This window comes from Schistocerca americana, chromosome 1, assembly GCF_021461395.2.
Source record: "Schistocerca americana isolate TAMUIC-IGC-003095 chromosome 1, iqSchAmer2.1, whole genome shotgun sequence".
NCBI lineage: Eukaryota > Metazoa > Arthropoda > Insecta > Orthoptera > Acrididae > Schistocerca > Schistocerca americana.
In genome coordinates, this window is record NC_060119.1 from 905,613,539 (window position 1) to 905,631,159 (window position 17,621).

A 17,621-nucleotide genomic window follows, 5' to 3' on the forward strand; every position below is an offset into this window, starting at 1 on the left:
AAAGTAAGAGGCGAACGAATTGTAAGCTACTCCCCTTACTCCATAATGGTCCAACGTCTGCAGTAATATTTTGTGGTCAACACAGTCAAAAGCCTTCGTTAAATCAAAGAAAACACCTAGCGTTCGCAACCTTTTATTTAATCCGTCCAAAAACTCACAGAGAAAAGAGAATATAGCATTTTCAGTTGTTAAACCATTTCTAAAACCAAACTGAACATTTGACAGCAAATTATGTGAATTTAAATGCTCCAGTAATCTTGTATATACAACTTTCTCGATAACTTTAGCAAACACCGACGGCATAGAAATAGGTTTATAGTTGTCAATATTATCCCTGTCTCCCTTTTTATAAAGTGGCTTCACTACCGAGTACTTTAATCGGTCTGGAAACCGACCACTCCTAAAGGAAAAGTTACAGATATGGCTAAGTACTGGGCTAACATACATAGAACAATACTTCAGTATTCTGCTAGATACCCCGTCATATCCATGAGAGTTCTTGGTCTTTAGTGATTTAATTATTAACTCAATCTCCCACTTGTCAGTATCATGGAGGAGCATTTCAGGTAACAGTTTCGGAATACTTTTTTCTAAGAGCGCTATATGATTCCCTGTTGGGACTAGGTTTCTATTTAGTTCACCTGCTATATTCAGAAAGTGATTATTAAATACTGTACATATATGCGACTTATCAGTAACACGGCCATTCCCACTACGCACTGATTCTATATCCTCGACCTGTCTCTGCAGACCAACCACTTCCTTTATGACTGACCATATAGTTTTAATTTTATCCTGAGACTTAGCTATTCTATCTGCATACCACATACTTTTTGCCTCCCTAATAACATTTTTAAGCACCTTACAATACTGTCTGTAATGGGCTACTGCATTTAGATTCTGACTGTTTCTAACATTTTAATATAATTGCCACTTTGTTCTACAAGAATTCTTATCCCTCTAGTCAGCGACCCACGCTGCCTGTTTGTGCTAGTACCCTGTTTTGAACGCTCTAGCGGAAAGCATCTTTCAAAGAGCACGAGAAAAGTCTTGAGAAAAGCATTATATTTATCGTCTACTGTATCAGCGCTATAAACATCTTGCCACTCTTGTTCCTTGATAAAGTTTACAAAGGTCTCTACAGCAACTGGATCAGCTTTCCTAAACAGCTGATGACTATATTTAACACGTGTTGCAGCACAAAAATCTTTTAGAGTTAAAATTTGTGCATCATGATCTGAAAGGCCATTCACCTTTTTGCTAACAGAATGCCCTTCTAGTAATGAGGAATGAACAAAAATGTTGTCTATGGTTGTTCTACTGTTCCCTTGCACTCTCGTTGGAAAGAATACGGTTTGTATAAGATTATATGAATTAAGGAGGTCTACCAATCACTTATACAATTAATATTGAAGTCACCACATATAACTAACTTTTTGTATTTCCTATAAAGTGAACCAAGAACCTCCTCTAGCTTTAGCAAAAATGTTGTGAAATCGGAGTCTGGGGATCTACAAATAACAACAGTTAGAAGTTTAGCGCCATTAAATGTAACCACACCTGCACAACATTCAAACACCTTTTCAGTGCAGTACTTTGAAACATTAATTGACTCAAATGGGATGCCGTTTTTCACATACATGGCTACTCCCTCACACCGCAAAGAGCTCCTCGAAAAGCTGCCATCCAACCTGTATCCTGTTAAAGGAAGCCTCTGAATTATCTCCTTATTTAAGAAGTGTTCAGATACACCAATAATTTCAGAGTCAACATCTATAAGCAATTCACTAACTTTATCTCTAATACCTTGTATATTTTGATGAAATATACTAATTCCCTCATTACTCGGATACCTAAGCTTTGTCAAAAGTGGTTCCTTTGTTAGAGAGACTTCCCTTAAGCAGGAATACCTATCAGCTGACTTCAATCTAAAAGAGGTGCAGCTCTAACACACACTACTGCAGGAATTTTCCCATGAATGATCCCACCAACCCCACCTATGCTGTCACCTATAAGCTTTGCTAACCTCCCCTTCCCATACCTGTTGAGGTGCAGGCCATGTCTAGTGAAACCTGTCCTGCTGATAGACTCCACCGACACCACTGAAATGTGACCCATGCTTTCTGTCATCAGCGCACCCCCAAGTCTCATGTTATTACGCCTGACGGCTGTATTAAGATGAGGCCGATCGTGACGCTGAAACAGTTCTACGAAATGCACATTCGTGTTGCCAGTCTGAGTGGCTATCTTTTCCAGGTCACCATCTATGTCATACTCCCCATCCCTATCAATACTATCACCAGTCCCACCCACTATCACTACCTGATCCTCTTTAGTAAAATCCCTACATAACCCTCCTATGTTAAGTCACCCGAGCCAATCCTGCATTAGGCTTCACAATGCTGGTGACCTGGTACTCACTCCCCAGCACTTCCTGCAACTGCTGGCCTACACCTCTGCCATGAGAACTACCTAACAGCAGAACCTTCTTCTTCCTCTTCAACTTTGCAATTGTTCTAGCCACCGTAACTACTGAGGTCTGCTGCATACTTCCTACATCTACAGCTACTAGAGATTCCTCTCCACTAGGCTCTGACAGTTGGGCATATCTATTGTAAACACCAATAGTAAAACTATCTGAAAATCTTCTTCTCCTAGCAGATCTCTTGCCAACAGCCAGCTCCCATTCCCCAACCCCTTCTCCCTCCTCATCCTATCTAGCTCCTCCTATGCGTTTTTCAACTGCACCTGAAGGGTACAGATCTTACGCTCCATCTCCTCTATTAACTTACTCTTGCTACATAACCTGCAGTTCCAGGAGAGGATCTCACCAGAATGCCCACTGGCTTCCCCACTGCATTCCCCCCAGTGAATATACTTCGAACAAGTCTCACACAGCAATCCACTACTCACGAACCTACGGCAAAGCCCACACTTCTCACTCATGGTAAAATTTTACTTTTTCTAAGTTCCGCTGCTACAATAAGAAGATGTTAAAAACCTGACTACAATAATCACAAACTTACTCTACAAGGGAAGTAACTACTATTATTAACAGTACTAATAAACAACAAATGTGAATATAACTAAAGACTAATACAGAAAGAGAATCAAACGTCTAATGACACAGTAAGGAAGCTGAAAACAGTTCCCAAAAGGTTCTTCTGATATTATTTCATCATAAAACACAAAAAACACCGGTTGAAGACTACTAAAGTTCCTAAATAAACCACTGTACACAAACAATTAATTAGTACTTAGCTTTCGATGCGCCGCTACAGCTGCAACTGGTCAGCGCGGAATGTAAACACAGGTAAGAGGTTACGTTGCTCGATACGAAACACTCACAAATATCAGGTTACAACACAAGAAAGGCAGAGGTGAATGAAGAAACCACTAAAAGTCGTTTATATAGTAAATATTATCACAAAAACCGTTAAAATATGTATCTGAAACCTAAAAATATATAAAAAACTTAGAGAGCGATCTCACACGCAGTCACTCGCTTATGACGTCACACCAAAGACTCTTGTAGACCAGAGCAGAAGAATTATGGTTCAAATGGCTCTGAGCACTATGGGACTTAACATCTGCGGTCATCAGTCCCCAGAAGAATTATCCACTGTTCTTTGAATAAGGTTTGTGAATCTCAACCACATACATCAGAAATCCCCCTGCTGAATTGAAGCATGCGGATTTCCTTGGACAATGGGCAGTGCCGTGCGCGTAAAATCCTTGTGATATAGTGTTTACTGATAAGATTGCCATGATATGAAGGAACTGAGACCGTATGTTTCATTTAGTAGTATCACCATTGGCGTTTATTCGAAACGTCGCTCCACACTGCCGACTGCCACATCACAGTCAACGCTATAGCGTCTGACACAGGGCCGGCCACGCCATGCCAAGTCGCATGCGAGCCGGTTGTGTGGGCCGTGGCTCAGCCTGTCTCTGGTTTGCTCGGCTCTTGAAAGAATTACAGGGATAGTTTTCTAAACGTTTTGAGAACACTGCCATTCTTACATCTGTTTTCGAGTTGGTTTTGAGACCGTTTGTCATTTCAGTTGAAAGTGTCCCTATGTATGTCCACATGTAACTGATTGATCTGCAGTGAATATTCTTCGCTTTAAAGACAAATCCTTTTAGGTTAAAACTGTCCAGGACGTCTACATTGTTTCTCTCAGGTAGAGTTTCCACCTCTCCACCATGTGGTTGCAAATGTGCTACAATATTTTGATCAGCATACTTGTATGAAAGACCTTTTTTACATTATGAAAGTAAATAAGTCCCGATTACATGGCAAACTGAGTATAAAAATCTGAAAACCTGTCTGCGTCTGTCAGTATGCCGACATTTTGTACTAGATGAAAATTATAGCATGTTTTCAACATGCCAAAAATAACGAAATAATACTGAAACTTGGTTTCACTTGTGATCTCTGTTGTTGAGAAATATGAAACAAAGTCGCATGCATTGCGCCTGTATTGCTTTCTAAATACACCGCGTTCGCTCTTCACCTCTCTTCCCCTCCTGCCACGTAGCGCGTCGTAACGGCAGAGGAAGTGTGCAGCCGATTTCTTGGCCATCCCTGGTCCACGCGCGCCCATCATTAAAGTACAATACATTTGCCGGCCTCGGCGCCAGAGCTGTTCTAGGCGCTTCAGTGCGGAACCGCGCGACTGCTACGGTCGCAGGTTTCAATCCTGCTTCCGGCATTGATGTGTGTGGCGTCCTTAGGATAGTTAGGTTTCAGTAGTTCTAAGTTCTAGGGGACTGATGACCTCAGATGTTAAGTCCCATAGTGCTCAGAGCCATTTGTCCCGTTTCAACAATACATTTAGCCAATGACGACACCAATAACATCAGACGTACACACATCAAGGGATTTGTGATTTTCGAATAGTGGAGGGCGAAAGAGCCGCGCGGGATTAGCCGAGCGGTCTTGGGCGCCGCAGTCGTGGACTGTGCGGCTGGTCCCGGCGGAGGTTCGAGTCCTCCTTCGAGCATGGGTGTGTGTGCTTGTCCTTAGGATAATTTAGGTTAAGTAGTGTGTAAGCTTAGGGACTGATACCTTTAGCAATTAAGTCCCATAAGATTTCACACACATTTGAACATTTTTTTTTTTTTTAAAGGACGAGAGAATGACATATGTGGTACCAGCGCTGCCCACAGAAGAAGGCATCTAACGATTGCTGGATAATACTGTTATATGCAGAGGCGGCACAACATTGGAAAAAGGTAGCTAATTCCGAGGAAATCTGCAAATGATCGACGGTTGGTGCAGGAAATGGCAGTTAATAAACGCGGAAAGACCCTTTACAACTTCATTGCGCGACTGACAACCAATCACTGCAGTCCCATCTGTCAAATACCTGGGAGTTTGCGCAGGAAGCGACTTACAGTGGAAAGACCGCATAAATGAAATCGTTGGAAAGCCAGTTGTCAGAATGAGGTTCATTACAACAACTCTGAAAGAACAATCCATTCGTGAAGGAGCTTACAACTACCACGTTCGGTTGACATTTTCATATAATTCCTTTGTCTGGAATCCTTACCACGCAGGGCTGAGAGAGGAAATAAAGAAGATCCGAAAAAGAAGAGCGCGTTATATTGTGATTTCGTTTAGTAAGTGTAAAAACTTTAGCTGTAAGTTCTTTATTTGTAGGCACGACCTGATTTGCAGTTTTTAGCTGCATCATCAGGTGCAATAAAATCAAGTTCATATGGAGATACGAGACTGATTTTATTGCGCCTGACGATGATATATACAGGCTGTGGCTGCCCTAAATACAGAGTGCAAAAGCTTCTCGGAGACGCTTAACCAAGTCGACTGGCAGACGATAAGAGAGAAGTGTGGTACTTCATACTACAATTTGCTATTAAAATTCCAAAAAGGTACATTCCTAGAACCGCCGACCAGCATATTGTTTCCGCTTATAACGAAATAATACCGAAACTTTGTTTCGCTTGTGATCTCTGTTGTTGAGAAATATGAAACCAATTAGCACGGTTTGCTTTCTAAATACACCCCGTTCGCTGTTTACCCCTCTTCCCCTCCAGCCTCTTAGCGTGTCGAAACGGCGGAGGAAGTGTGAAGCCACCCCTGCTCCACATGCGCTCATCGTTAAAGGAGGTTAAAGGAGGTTTACCCCTCTTCCCCTCCAGCCACTTAGCGTGTCCAAACGGCGGAGGAAGTGTGTAGCCACCCCTGGCCCACATGCGCCCATCATTAAAGGAGGTTAAAGGAGGTTTTCTTGCGAGAAAACTGTGACAGTAAAATGAAAGTGATTCGAACTGGTACGGAGACATACCAATAGTCGCGACTCGAACGAGAAAGAGAGAAGTGAAAGTGGTACACCAAATACCCTTCACCACGCACCGTAAGATGGCTTAGCTTTAACAGGTGTAGATTTAGATGCAGGCGGGACTGAACCCCCCGCAGCAGACACAATATACAGGGTTATTTTAGATGATGGACTAATTTTCAAAATTTCGTATTAATTCAAGTACAAATCCAAAATGAAGAAGCTTCATAGCAACGAAAAGAGGAAGTTTCAAAGTTTTTTCATAATGTTTGATATCAATGTAATAAATTTAATAATTAGTAACAATTTGTACTTAATAAGTTTTTAATAATTATTTAATCATCAGAAATGTGATAAATTTTGTAGATATTCAGTGTGACCACCGCTGGCTGTTTGGCAAACACCGATACGTCCCACACACGCGAAAGCATGTCTGCTGTTACTGAGTGCACGGCAGCAGCGATCCGGTTCCGCTCATTGTTCAGAGTAGAGGCAGGATGTAAACAGCTTCCTTCACATAACTCCATAAGAAATAGTCGCAGGATGTGATATCAGGAGATCTCGGTGGCCAGAAGTGCAGAGCCAGGTTCTCAAGTCCCCTGTGACTGATCTAGCGCTGAGGAAGGTAGTCATTCAAAAACCTTCGCACATCACGGTGCCAATGGGGCGGAACTCCATCCTGTTGGGAAATGAAATGAAGTCCTGACAATCTTCCATAACTTGAGGGAACAACAATTGTTCTAACATGTCCAGGTACGTGATTCCCGTTACAGTTCTTTCCGCAAAGAAAATTGGTCCATAAATCTTTGTACGGGATACGGGACAGAACACGTTGATCTTCGGTGAGTCTCTTTCGTGTTGCAACGGTGAATGTGGATTTTCCAAATCCCATATGCCAACATTCTGTCTGTTGACTGTTCCACTAAGGTGGAATGTCGCTTCATCGCTAAAAATTACACGCCGTAGAAATCCGTCATCCTCCATCTTTCCTACCACATAACCGCTAAATGCGAAACGCTTCTCTTTATCATTGGGGTTGAGAGCCTGCACAAGTTTTAATCGGTAGGGTTTGCACAGCAAACGCCGTCTCAGAACTTCCCTCACAGTTAGTTGCGGTATTCCAAGTTCTCAACTGACTTTATAGGTAGATTTACTGGGACTGCGCACAAAACTTTCTCGAATCCATCGGACATCATCCTTCGACACATGCGGTCGGCCTGTGCTTCTTCCTTTGCACATACTCCCAGGCTGTTTAAATTTCTTTAACCAACTGCTAATGCTTTTGCGAGTTGGTGGCTGAATACCGAATTTGGTATGAAATGCCCGCTGCACCGCAAATTTCGACTCACTTTTCGCGAACTCAAGTACGCAGAAAACCTTCTGCTCCACAGTCGCCATCTCACTCACAACTGACAGTGAAACGGTATGACGGTCCTATTGCCGTGCGAACTCTACCGACCGCTTCTCAAACCATCACCGCCCTCCCGCCATCACCAGCCAAAAATTTTGAAAATGCCTCTTTTCATTGGTATAACGCTTTTTCATTTTTGATTTGTAGCTGAATGCATATGAATTTTTGAAACTGGGTCCGTCATTTAGAATAACCCTGTATAAAGCTGCACGGCCCGTTACGACAGTGAGCGCGAGGCACTGGTCTTCATCTACTGCGGCCATACACAGTACTGCGTAGTCCTGTACCCTTTCGTCACTGCACGCCCGACTTCTGTAACAAGTGGTTCCACACAGCCAGTACTGTAGAGCGGGAGCGGCGTGAGTGTGACTCAGACGGAATCCATTTCGTGTTTCGATTTGCATTCAAGCTAGGTGGCACAATGGTTAGCGCGCTGGAGGGTAGTAGTTCAGTTTCCCCTAGCGCCGATCCTGCCTTAGGTATTTAGATGGTTCCTTAGAACAGGACATAGCTGATATCCTTGCTATATCCGAGATTGTGTTCCCTCTCTGGTCTCGTTGATGACACGTTAAAACCTATTATCTTCCTTCCTTCTCTATTTGTTTCTGTGTTTGTACAAAATAAAATAATGTCCGACATGATACTCAGCGCATATCTTAAGGAATTACCACATTGCGACGTCATACGGAATTATCGAGTGTCTGAACTTTTCCTAGATGAAGTGCGAGCTAGCGTTTGGTCGTTCTAAAACAACATGACACGTGCTGATTGTTCTGCTTATCATTGAGCCCTGCTATTTTTTGCCTCCGCCTGCAGCAGTATACCGCAGTATCACTACGAAGTTATATGAGAATGGTGTAATTTAATCCTTCGATTACCAGCTACAAGCGTCACTACATGATAATTGATAACACTGAATTTATTATACGACACAAATACCCTTTATGACTCTAGTGCACAGAAACACGATCGTGATAAACTTACTGTTGTAAATTGACAGGCATTTCAGATCCTCTAGGCCGCATTCTCTTGCATTTTCTGAAACAAACATTGGAAAATTATATAGAGGTGGCAACAAGGATCATATAAAATTTCCTTCAATTTTTTTCTAAAAGCAAGTGTGCTACGGTATTTAATTACGAAGGTGTGCTGAAAAGTAATGCGTCCGAATTTTTTACGTTAATTGTAAATTTTTGATTTTTAAATAAGACAAAATTTATTAACATTCTACATTTCTATGCTTCATGTCTACATATTTATTTCTCAACATCCCTAACACTGGCGACGGTCACATTTCTCCCAACGAGAGACTTGTTTGTTGACACAGTCACTGAAGAACGTTCGAATTAGTTGATGACGTCACAACCTCACTTTTGCTTGCACCGCTTAATGCGACATGCTCGAGGCTCTTCTTTAACTTTTGGAAACTCTGTCACACACATCCAGATTTGCATCACCGTTTCCTTGATCAGCACCACGAGCAACCCAACGCCACACAGTGCTGCTGTCGATGCAAACATCACCGTACACAAACTGCCTAATGGCTTCCGTCTCGGATTCTTCGGCCGGCGTTCATCTAATGATTTTATTGACGTTTCGCCAGCACGAGTGGCTGGCATTGTCAAAGCTTCACCCTCCATTGTCGGTGGTGAGCTGGCGCGCCAACGTCCGAGGGCTTCTCCGCGGTCATTACCGGAGAGGGTTCTCCTCTTGCTATCTGCGACGGTCGTTCGCTGCAGTACGGGAAGCCGGGATCCGTTTACCTTAAGGCTTTCCTCTTTCTTGTTGAAGCAGTTCGCGTGTTTTTGTATTTCTACAGCTTCTCTGAACAATCGCGTTTGATAGTGCTTCTCTACAGCCAGAACTTCCGTGTCGGCGAATTTTATTACGTGGTCGGTCTCATTCAGTGCGTGCTCTACCACGGCCGATTTCTCCACGTGCCCCAACCTGCAATGTCACTTATGTTCTTTGATCCTGGTGTTGATTGATCGTCCAGTCATTCCGACATAAACTTTTCCGCATGTGCATAGTATACGGTATATTTCCGACATTGCAAGTGGGTCCCTTTTCTCCTTTCCCGATCTAAGACACTCTTTGATCTTCCTTGTCGGTTCGCAAATCATCTTACGCCATGTTTGCGCAATATACGGCCGATTCTGTCCGTCATTCTGGGAATGTATGGCAGAAATGCTTGACATTTCTTTTTCTGATTCTTTACTTCGCCGAGTGTTCGACTCTGTTACACTTCTAATATAATTTGTGGACGACCATTGCTCCTCAGAACACTTTCCAGCTGTTCCATTTCGCGAAACGTCGGTAAAATCATTAGATGAACGTCGACCGAAGAACCCGAGACAGAAGCCAATAGGCAGTTTGTCAAGAAGTGGCCACGAAAGCCTTTACAATTTTGTATCGCCATATACAGCTTTCATTTCTCTATGGATTTCAGTTGTAGGCACGTCTTCTGCGGTTGGAAACTCGGTTACAGTACGCTGTTTCTCACGCACGGACAGAATTACGTTACACCCCGCCATGTTACACGCTACAATTCGGAGTTCTCTAGCGGAAGAGTTTCAACTCGCATCAGCGAGGCGGGAAAATCGACCAGTAATATGCGTGACATGTAACAATTCAAACGATATTGAGAACAAAATAAAAAATTCAGAGGCATTACATTTTCAGTAAGCACTCGTATTTTTCTGTCGCTGCACCGCATTATTTCAGTTTATTACGCGAATACAGTGTTTACTGTTGTTGTCACTGTGCATCTGAAATTGCTAGCTGCGGTCAGACACTGCTCTGCCTCTACAATGCCCCAAACCCCCTTCCCTGCACACGCACACATTCCACCATTACCAAACTCATGATTTTTAGATATGTGTCCCATCAACCGAACCCGTCTTCTAATCAAGTCTTAACATCAGTATCTTTTCTTTCCAATTAGAACCTCGCCATTTGTTACCCGATTTACGCATCTAATATAATTCTTTAGCGCCATATTTTAAAAGCTTCTATGCTCTGCTCTTCTGGTCCAAGCTTCGAATTCCCTCATAAATAAACAAAAAACAAAACTGAAGTACAGAGGATTGCAGCTAGTGCTGTATTTGTTTAATATAACCGTAATCATCTTCTTATTCAGGAAAAAAGTGCGAGTAGGACTCGCTCTCTGAGGGTTCCATACAAATTTCATTATGTATGTAAATAATTCATCTGCAGGTTTTGATGTGCCAGTTTGCAAGCATCAATATATGTGACATATATGGCTGTTCCTTTTCACTGTATTGGCTCAGAAACCAAAATTTCTTTCACAACCAAAGAATCATGCACCTTAGTACATCAAATAAATTTCTACTTGGTATCTCCACCTGATCTAGAGAAAAAGATATCTCAATAAACGGCCGTGTCTTTCGACTGCTCTGACTTAGAAGTTTAAATACGTGTTTTTCTAGGTTGTAAGGTTTTTTCTCAGCGTTGATGGTAATCGAATATTTTGTCATGGTAACGGATGGGTGGCTATTGCTGTGGTGAGAGCTATATCTAATGCTGCTGGAGGAGAATTTAGACCTTAGTATTTGATATAAACTGAGGAGTTTTTCAAAATGCATTTTGTAACTGTTTATAGTACCTTGACATAAATCTCACACATGGCTAATAGAAAATTCGTTAAAACTGAATGTTTTCAGTTGTATAAATTGGCTGAATATAGCTAATTTTCACAAAACTAGACATTTCCATTTATCAAGGTTCTAAAAACCACACCTAATCCTTGTTTTATACTGCATGGTTGAAACTTTAAACTTAAAATTTAGAAGTTGAATTTAACAGCGTTTACACTCGCTTGGTTTTACTTTCAGGCAATCAGACAACAATCAACAAGATGAATCAACTGTTTGCTAAAAGCGATTGTTAGACAACAATCCATATGGAAGATTCAAAATATTCTGAAACAGTCCAGTAGGTGAAAAGTGGAAGGCAAGGCTGGTGTCATCAATGCCAAAAACGGTAAGAAATGCGTGGTTGCACCCTCAAATGAAGATCTGAATATTGGTTGTAACCATTTTGAAACAACAAAGGAAACAGCGTGCAAAGCAGGATGTCTGTGTTTCAGTGACCTTATAAATTTTAGATATACACTGACTTTGAATGAAAAGAAGTTGAAGAATTTCTTGCTACGATACATAAGAGTTAAATTGCTTAAAAGACTCAGTGGGAAGGAAGATGATGAAAGTAACCAAAAATCTGTGTCAGTCTCATACTATAGAAGACAAGAGGAAGGCCGGGACTTCTGTATATGTCTAAACATATAGAAACGTGACAGGTAATTCTGATGTTATTTATAGCCTAAGCAAAATTTTTGTAGAATGACAGTAATTGTCTGAACAGGTTATATTTATTTCATATGTATTTTCCCAGGAGTAACCCGAGACACTCAGGCATATTGCCAAAATATATAAGCTGCAGGGTGTTTTGCCTAATGAGAATCGAGGTAGACGAGCTGACAAACTGCAGGAAAGGAACGAAGAGCAGAGACATTTCATTATGATACGTCATTATATTAAATGCAGATTTTGTCATTACTACAGAAATAAAGTCAAGCAGTCATGTGTTGCACTAGAGTCAGATCTTAAAGAAATTATTTGCAGACACAACGGTTCTCGAGTCAAGAAAGGGTTGTTGGACTGTTCTCTTAAAATGTATGAAAGGGTATTCTACACATGTCTCAAACTAGGTTTTGGAAATCGTGATAATTAAAGCTGCTCAGCTTGTGCACATTTTGTTGTAAAGCCAGCTCAGGATCTAGAACTAAAAATAATATAAGAGCAGATTATAGCTCGCAAAAAATAAGTGAAAAAAGATTTTTCAATATTTTAAATGAAAATAGAAACAACACTGTGACAGTTTGTTTCGACTGTCAGAAGACTCATCCTTTATCCAAAGTGTCTAGAGCAGAAGTATTTTACCCCAGGCAAGTCTAATTGTATAACTGTACGATCTTAAAATATTCACAAAAGGCAGGACAAATGGAATTACTTCTTTCAGAGACCATTTAAATTCTTTAGAGCAAGATCTAATTAATAAAGGGGCAGAAAGTCTTAGTATGAGATTATTTTCTGATTCTTGTGGTTCCCAAAACAAAAATTCCTCAATGATGGCAATGCTTATGAGTTACATTGAAAACTCAACGGTATTTAAAAAGATTCAGCTTTATTTCCCAATACATGGTCCTATTTGCCTCCTGACAGGGGTTATGGCCTAATAAAAAAAGAAGTAATAAAACACGAAACAATCTCTTTGCCCTCATAATATTATAACATCTTGGGAAAGTTTGTGGGATTAACATTTAAGGGTAGAGACTGGAATAGTTACGATATGAAATCAATCTCCAAGTGTTTGATTAAAGCCTTTAAGATATCTGAGGCAAATGTACTGCGTTACATATGAAGACCTATAACCAGGTCACAATGGTTTTTTTTTTCAAACAAAGGGACAGATATATAGAAGACAGACAGCCAAAAGAGTGACTCTAGAAGGGTTCCCTTTTCACGGACTGAAGTACTGTACCCTAAAATGAAAGAAACCTGTAACTGTGTTAGAATACATGTTGCACAGTCATGAATACGTTCTTTCCCAGAGATTAGTACGAGGGGCGTCAACAAATAGTGCAACACGGTTTTTTTCTGAAAGCAGAACGGATTTATTCGGAATTCCAGTACATCATATTATTCGCCATTCTTTTCGTTACAAAACCCTAATCTCCGTTTAGTGGGACGGCATTACTACACCTTATTGGCAGGGCCTGTATGCCGACAAGGCACCACTCTACTGGAGCAAGTCGGAGCCAAAGTGCTGCTGCATCAATAAACGGCCCAACATACGCTTACAGCTTTCTGTGGGCCCAACGGATGGAAGACGAAACGTGCGAAATCCGAGCGGTAGGCTGGATGAGGATGAAGAGTCCAATGAAGATTTATGAGCTCCTCTCGGGTGCACAAATTTGGGTGAGACCTTGCGTTGGTATGGAGGAGAAGTTAGTTTCCATTTTCGTTGCGACGAACACGCTGAAATCGTTTCTTCAGTTTTCTGAGGGTAGCACAGTACACTTCGAAGTTGGTCGTTGTGCCACGAGAGAGGACATCAAACGGAATAACGCCTCCAGGTCCGAGATGACCCTTGCTATGACTTTACCATCTGAGTAGCGGCATTGAACGTTCTCTTCGGAGGAGAGGTGGTGTGGCGTCACTTCGAGGATTGTCGTTTTCTTTTCGGTTTGAAGTGATGAAACCATGTTTCTTAGCATGTGACGGTGTTACACAGAAAACTGTCACCATCTGCCTCGTAACTCGCTGGTAATGCCCCACAGGTGGTCCTTCGTTGCTCTTTATGGCCTTCTGTTAGGCAGCGAGGAACCCAGCGGGCACACAGCTTTGAGATTTCCAACTACTGGACGCCTGTGTCAGCACTACCAACAGAGCCGTTCGGTTGAGCAGCGAGGTGTTGGATCATGATTCGTAGATCACCTCGAATGAAAGTCTGTGCTCGCTCCAACTTCACAAGAGACACAGCCGACCGGCACGCGGGAATTGGGACAGGTTTGCGCGACCTCGTTGCGATGATGACAGACGCCTCGCACTGCGACTCAGTGTGCTTTTGTTCACTGCCAGACATTCTGCAAGCGCCCATGAGTCACTAAAACGCTCTGGTTTTCGTCAAAGGAAACTAAATTACAGGTCTGTGGTCGGGTTGCGCCTCCGCTACGATCACCATTTTGAAGGATATGTGTACCGACGCCAGCCACCAGAACTTCATGAAACTGTAGGGGATGAAGCGGGAATATTACGCGATATGAAAATGGTTCAAATGGCTCTGAGCATTATGGGACTTAACATCTGAGGTCATCAGTCCCCTTAAGCGATATCCCACAAAACAAATTCAACATTTTTTCAGCCAAAATTGGCCGAAAAAAGTGTGTTGCATTACTTACTGAACGCCCCTCGTAGCAAACTAAGCAGTGTCGCTGTTCTGATGAGCAGTTTCGCTCATGCAATACGGTCATCAGCCACTTGCACCGCTGCCGCTAGAAGTTGCAGCGGGTAGTCCCTGAAGACGGGCAGTGTGGCCAGGCGCTAGCTACTCACCCGTGTACAGGTGGTGGTAGGGCGCGCAGCCGCAGGCGTCGTGGATGAGGCGGGAGCGGCAGCGTAGCAGGCAGTTGCCGGCCGAGTAGCGCGGGCCGTGCCGGCGAGCCGCGGGGTCCTCGCCGAAGAGGCAGGGCCGCCGCGACGGCTGCAGGCCGCGCATCGCCGGCGCGCTCTCCGTCACCGTCACGTCCACCTGCCGGCACGCGCACGCCGCGCTTCCACGCTGCAGACACAGAGCTGAGGTATGTACAGCTAGCCTTCCGGGGCTGCTGCCAGCGTAATTAAAATACTTCTGCTTGTACGGCACCGCCGTGATTTTAACCACAAGGAATTTCACAAAGATTCGACCCATTTCACAAGGCTATTTAGCCGTTCTTCAGGTAAGATGATCTTTGCGAAAATTTCGAGAGGTCGAGTAGAGAAACTAGAGGTCGCGGTTGCGGAGGCGGCATGTAGACGGCGGTCGCGAGAGAGAGTGGGGCCACAGGGGGAGTGAAAGCCGGCTAGCGTCGCATTGGTCGGCTACAATAGTCCTTCACTGAGATGGTCCGTGGAGTTGTGAACTAGTGGCCTCGTCTCTATTGATACCGCTGTGTACACTGCATGATGGGACCAATTCCGGCAATTGGAAAGGGCCACTCTTGCTGCTCATCGACAAACCTGAATGTTTCGACTGTTTATAATGTAGGGAGTTGCATCACAAGCTGGTTGTGAATGTTTCTTATGAATCGAGCTTAATGCTTTTAATTGTGTTTGCTGGTTAAATGTCTCACAAGTTTAGTAGGCTGGAGCATACATTTGCATGTAACTTGTTGGAATAGATTGGTCAGCTTGTAACCTCCCCCTTACTAATCGGCCTATTCTGTTTGCGATATAAAATGTGACCGTGGATCGCGTGTATACCTGATGAAATTTTTCTAATAGGATGAGGCTATCTTTCCCGAAGAAGTAATACCGATAAGTAGGGGGACAGTGTACAGCCGATATTTCTGATAGAAAGGTCAACTAAAAATAAAATAGTAATTAAACCGAACAGGGCTACAATTTGGAAAGCCGGCCGAAGTGGCCGTGCGGTTAAAGGCGCTGCAGTCTGGAACCGCAAGACCGCTACGGTCGCAGGTTCGAATCCTGCCTCGGTCATGGATGTTTGTGATTTCCTTAGGTTAGTTAGGTTTAACTAGTTCTAAGTTCTAGGGGACTAATGACCTCAGCAGTTGAGTCCCATAGTGCTCAGAGCCATTTGAACCAATTTGGAAAAATGAAAGTTATTTTGTGCATTCACTCACGAAGAACACTGGACAGAAAAGGGGTACCACTGATCATGAATCCAAAAGTTACACTTGTAACCTCCCCACAAAAAATTAATAAGTCCCACAAAAGTGAATAATAAAAATGCGTCAAGTGTAACCTCCCCGTGAAAATAAAGAATAATAATTGCCCAGAATGTAAACTCCACACAAAAATTGAGGAATGAAAATTGACCAAAAACCCACAATAATGTTAATTAAATAATGAACCATGAACTGAATGTAACATCTCAACAGAAATAATTAAACCTGACAAATTTTATAAGGGCAGCAACGCTGACCTTCGGTCCTGTGAAATAATTAAACCTGATAAATTCTTACCTCAGTAAAACTGCATCTATATCTGCTCTTATTTATCGGCACAGCTCCGTGCAATGCTGGCCTATATTTAATTTTGATTCTTGGAGGGAATGCATAGGAAATATTATTTAACTTGAAGTGAATCTTTTTGTTTAAAAAATTTACTTTATAGAAAAATTATTATTGGGGCATTTTTTGAACAAATTAATTACAATTAACATATGTTATTAGCTGAGCGCAATACTGCTTCATTACCTTCTATCAGAATACAGATTGTCCAGCACAATCCCGACCAGTGTCACAGGAAGAGCACGCCGCCGACGCATGCCGACTAGCACCGACTACTACACCAGACTGCTACTACTATCCAACTGTCGACTCGCGCGGTCAAGCGCAGACTAGCAACGATAAATAACTCTCTGGTCAGAGATTCTGTCATGCCTCGCCATCGCTGGTAATGAATACATACGAAACGTACGCGTTTCACACTAATGAACGAAAAGGAAATAATTACGGTCGCCAGCCCACTAGGGCGGTTTTACATCCAAAATCCTGTACAAGATGATGGGAAAGAAAAACATTTATTATTAAACACCGACGTGGCAACTGAAGGTTGTCACGTTTTTTTGACACTTATTTTAAGTGAGTATGTAATGATAAAGAAAACTTAGAAGACACTTTTACATTAAGTTTGTCATTAAATTATGAAAAGGGCAATCGAGTAATGATTTGAAAATATGCACTTAACTGTATGTTAATATTGAACTTCGTTACGTGAACAATGACTTTCAGAGAGCTCAAAATAACGTCATCAAAGAAATTTAGAGAAAGGCAAGCACTTTTTACTTTGCAGTTACTTAATTTTCAAATTGGATTTCATATTATTGTTTGAACAACTGAGCCTTTTTTTTACTGACTTGAACAGAATTAAATACTAGAATACGTACCAGACCAAACAGCCATGTGCTCCAAGCTATATGTAAAATAAATAAAACTTCCGCACTCTTAATTTGTGCATTTTCTTTAGATTTGGATTTTTTCCAGCGATAGATTCTCAAACTTCGGTTAGCATATAAGGAAAAAAGGGAACAAGGACCCTGCAATGAGGACACAATCGTCCTGAATTTAACTGATTATTATTTAAATAAAGTTCATTAAT

The 17,621-nt window shown here is 42.2% G+C and overlaps 1 protein-coding gene across 1 annotated transcript in view; it reads right to left on the bottom strand.

Annotated features, from left to right (window-relative positions):
- Window positions 1–17,621, bottom strand: part of LOC124595074 (sodium channel protein Nach-like) — a 176,650-nt gene that overhangs the window by 59,596 nt on the left and 99,433 nt on the right. The window contains exon 7 of the mRNA XM_047133659.1: window positions 14,853–15,078. Coding sequence (XP_046989615.1) covers window positions 14,853–15,078 — 226 coding nt within the window. The remainder of the gene's footprint in view (window positions 1–14,852; window positions 15,079–17,621) is intronic.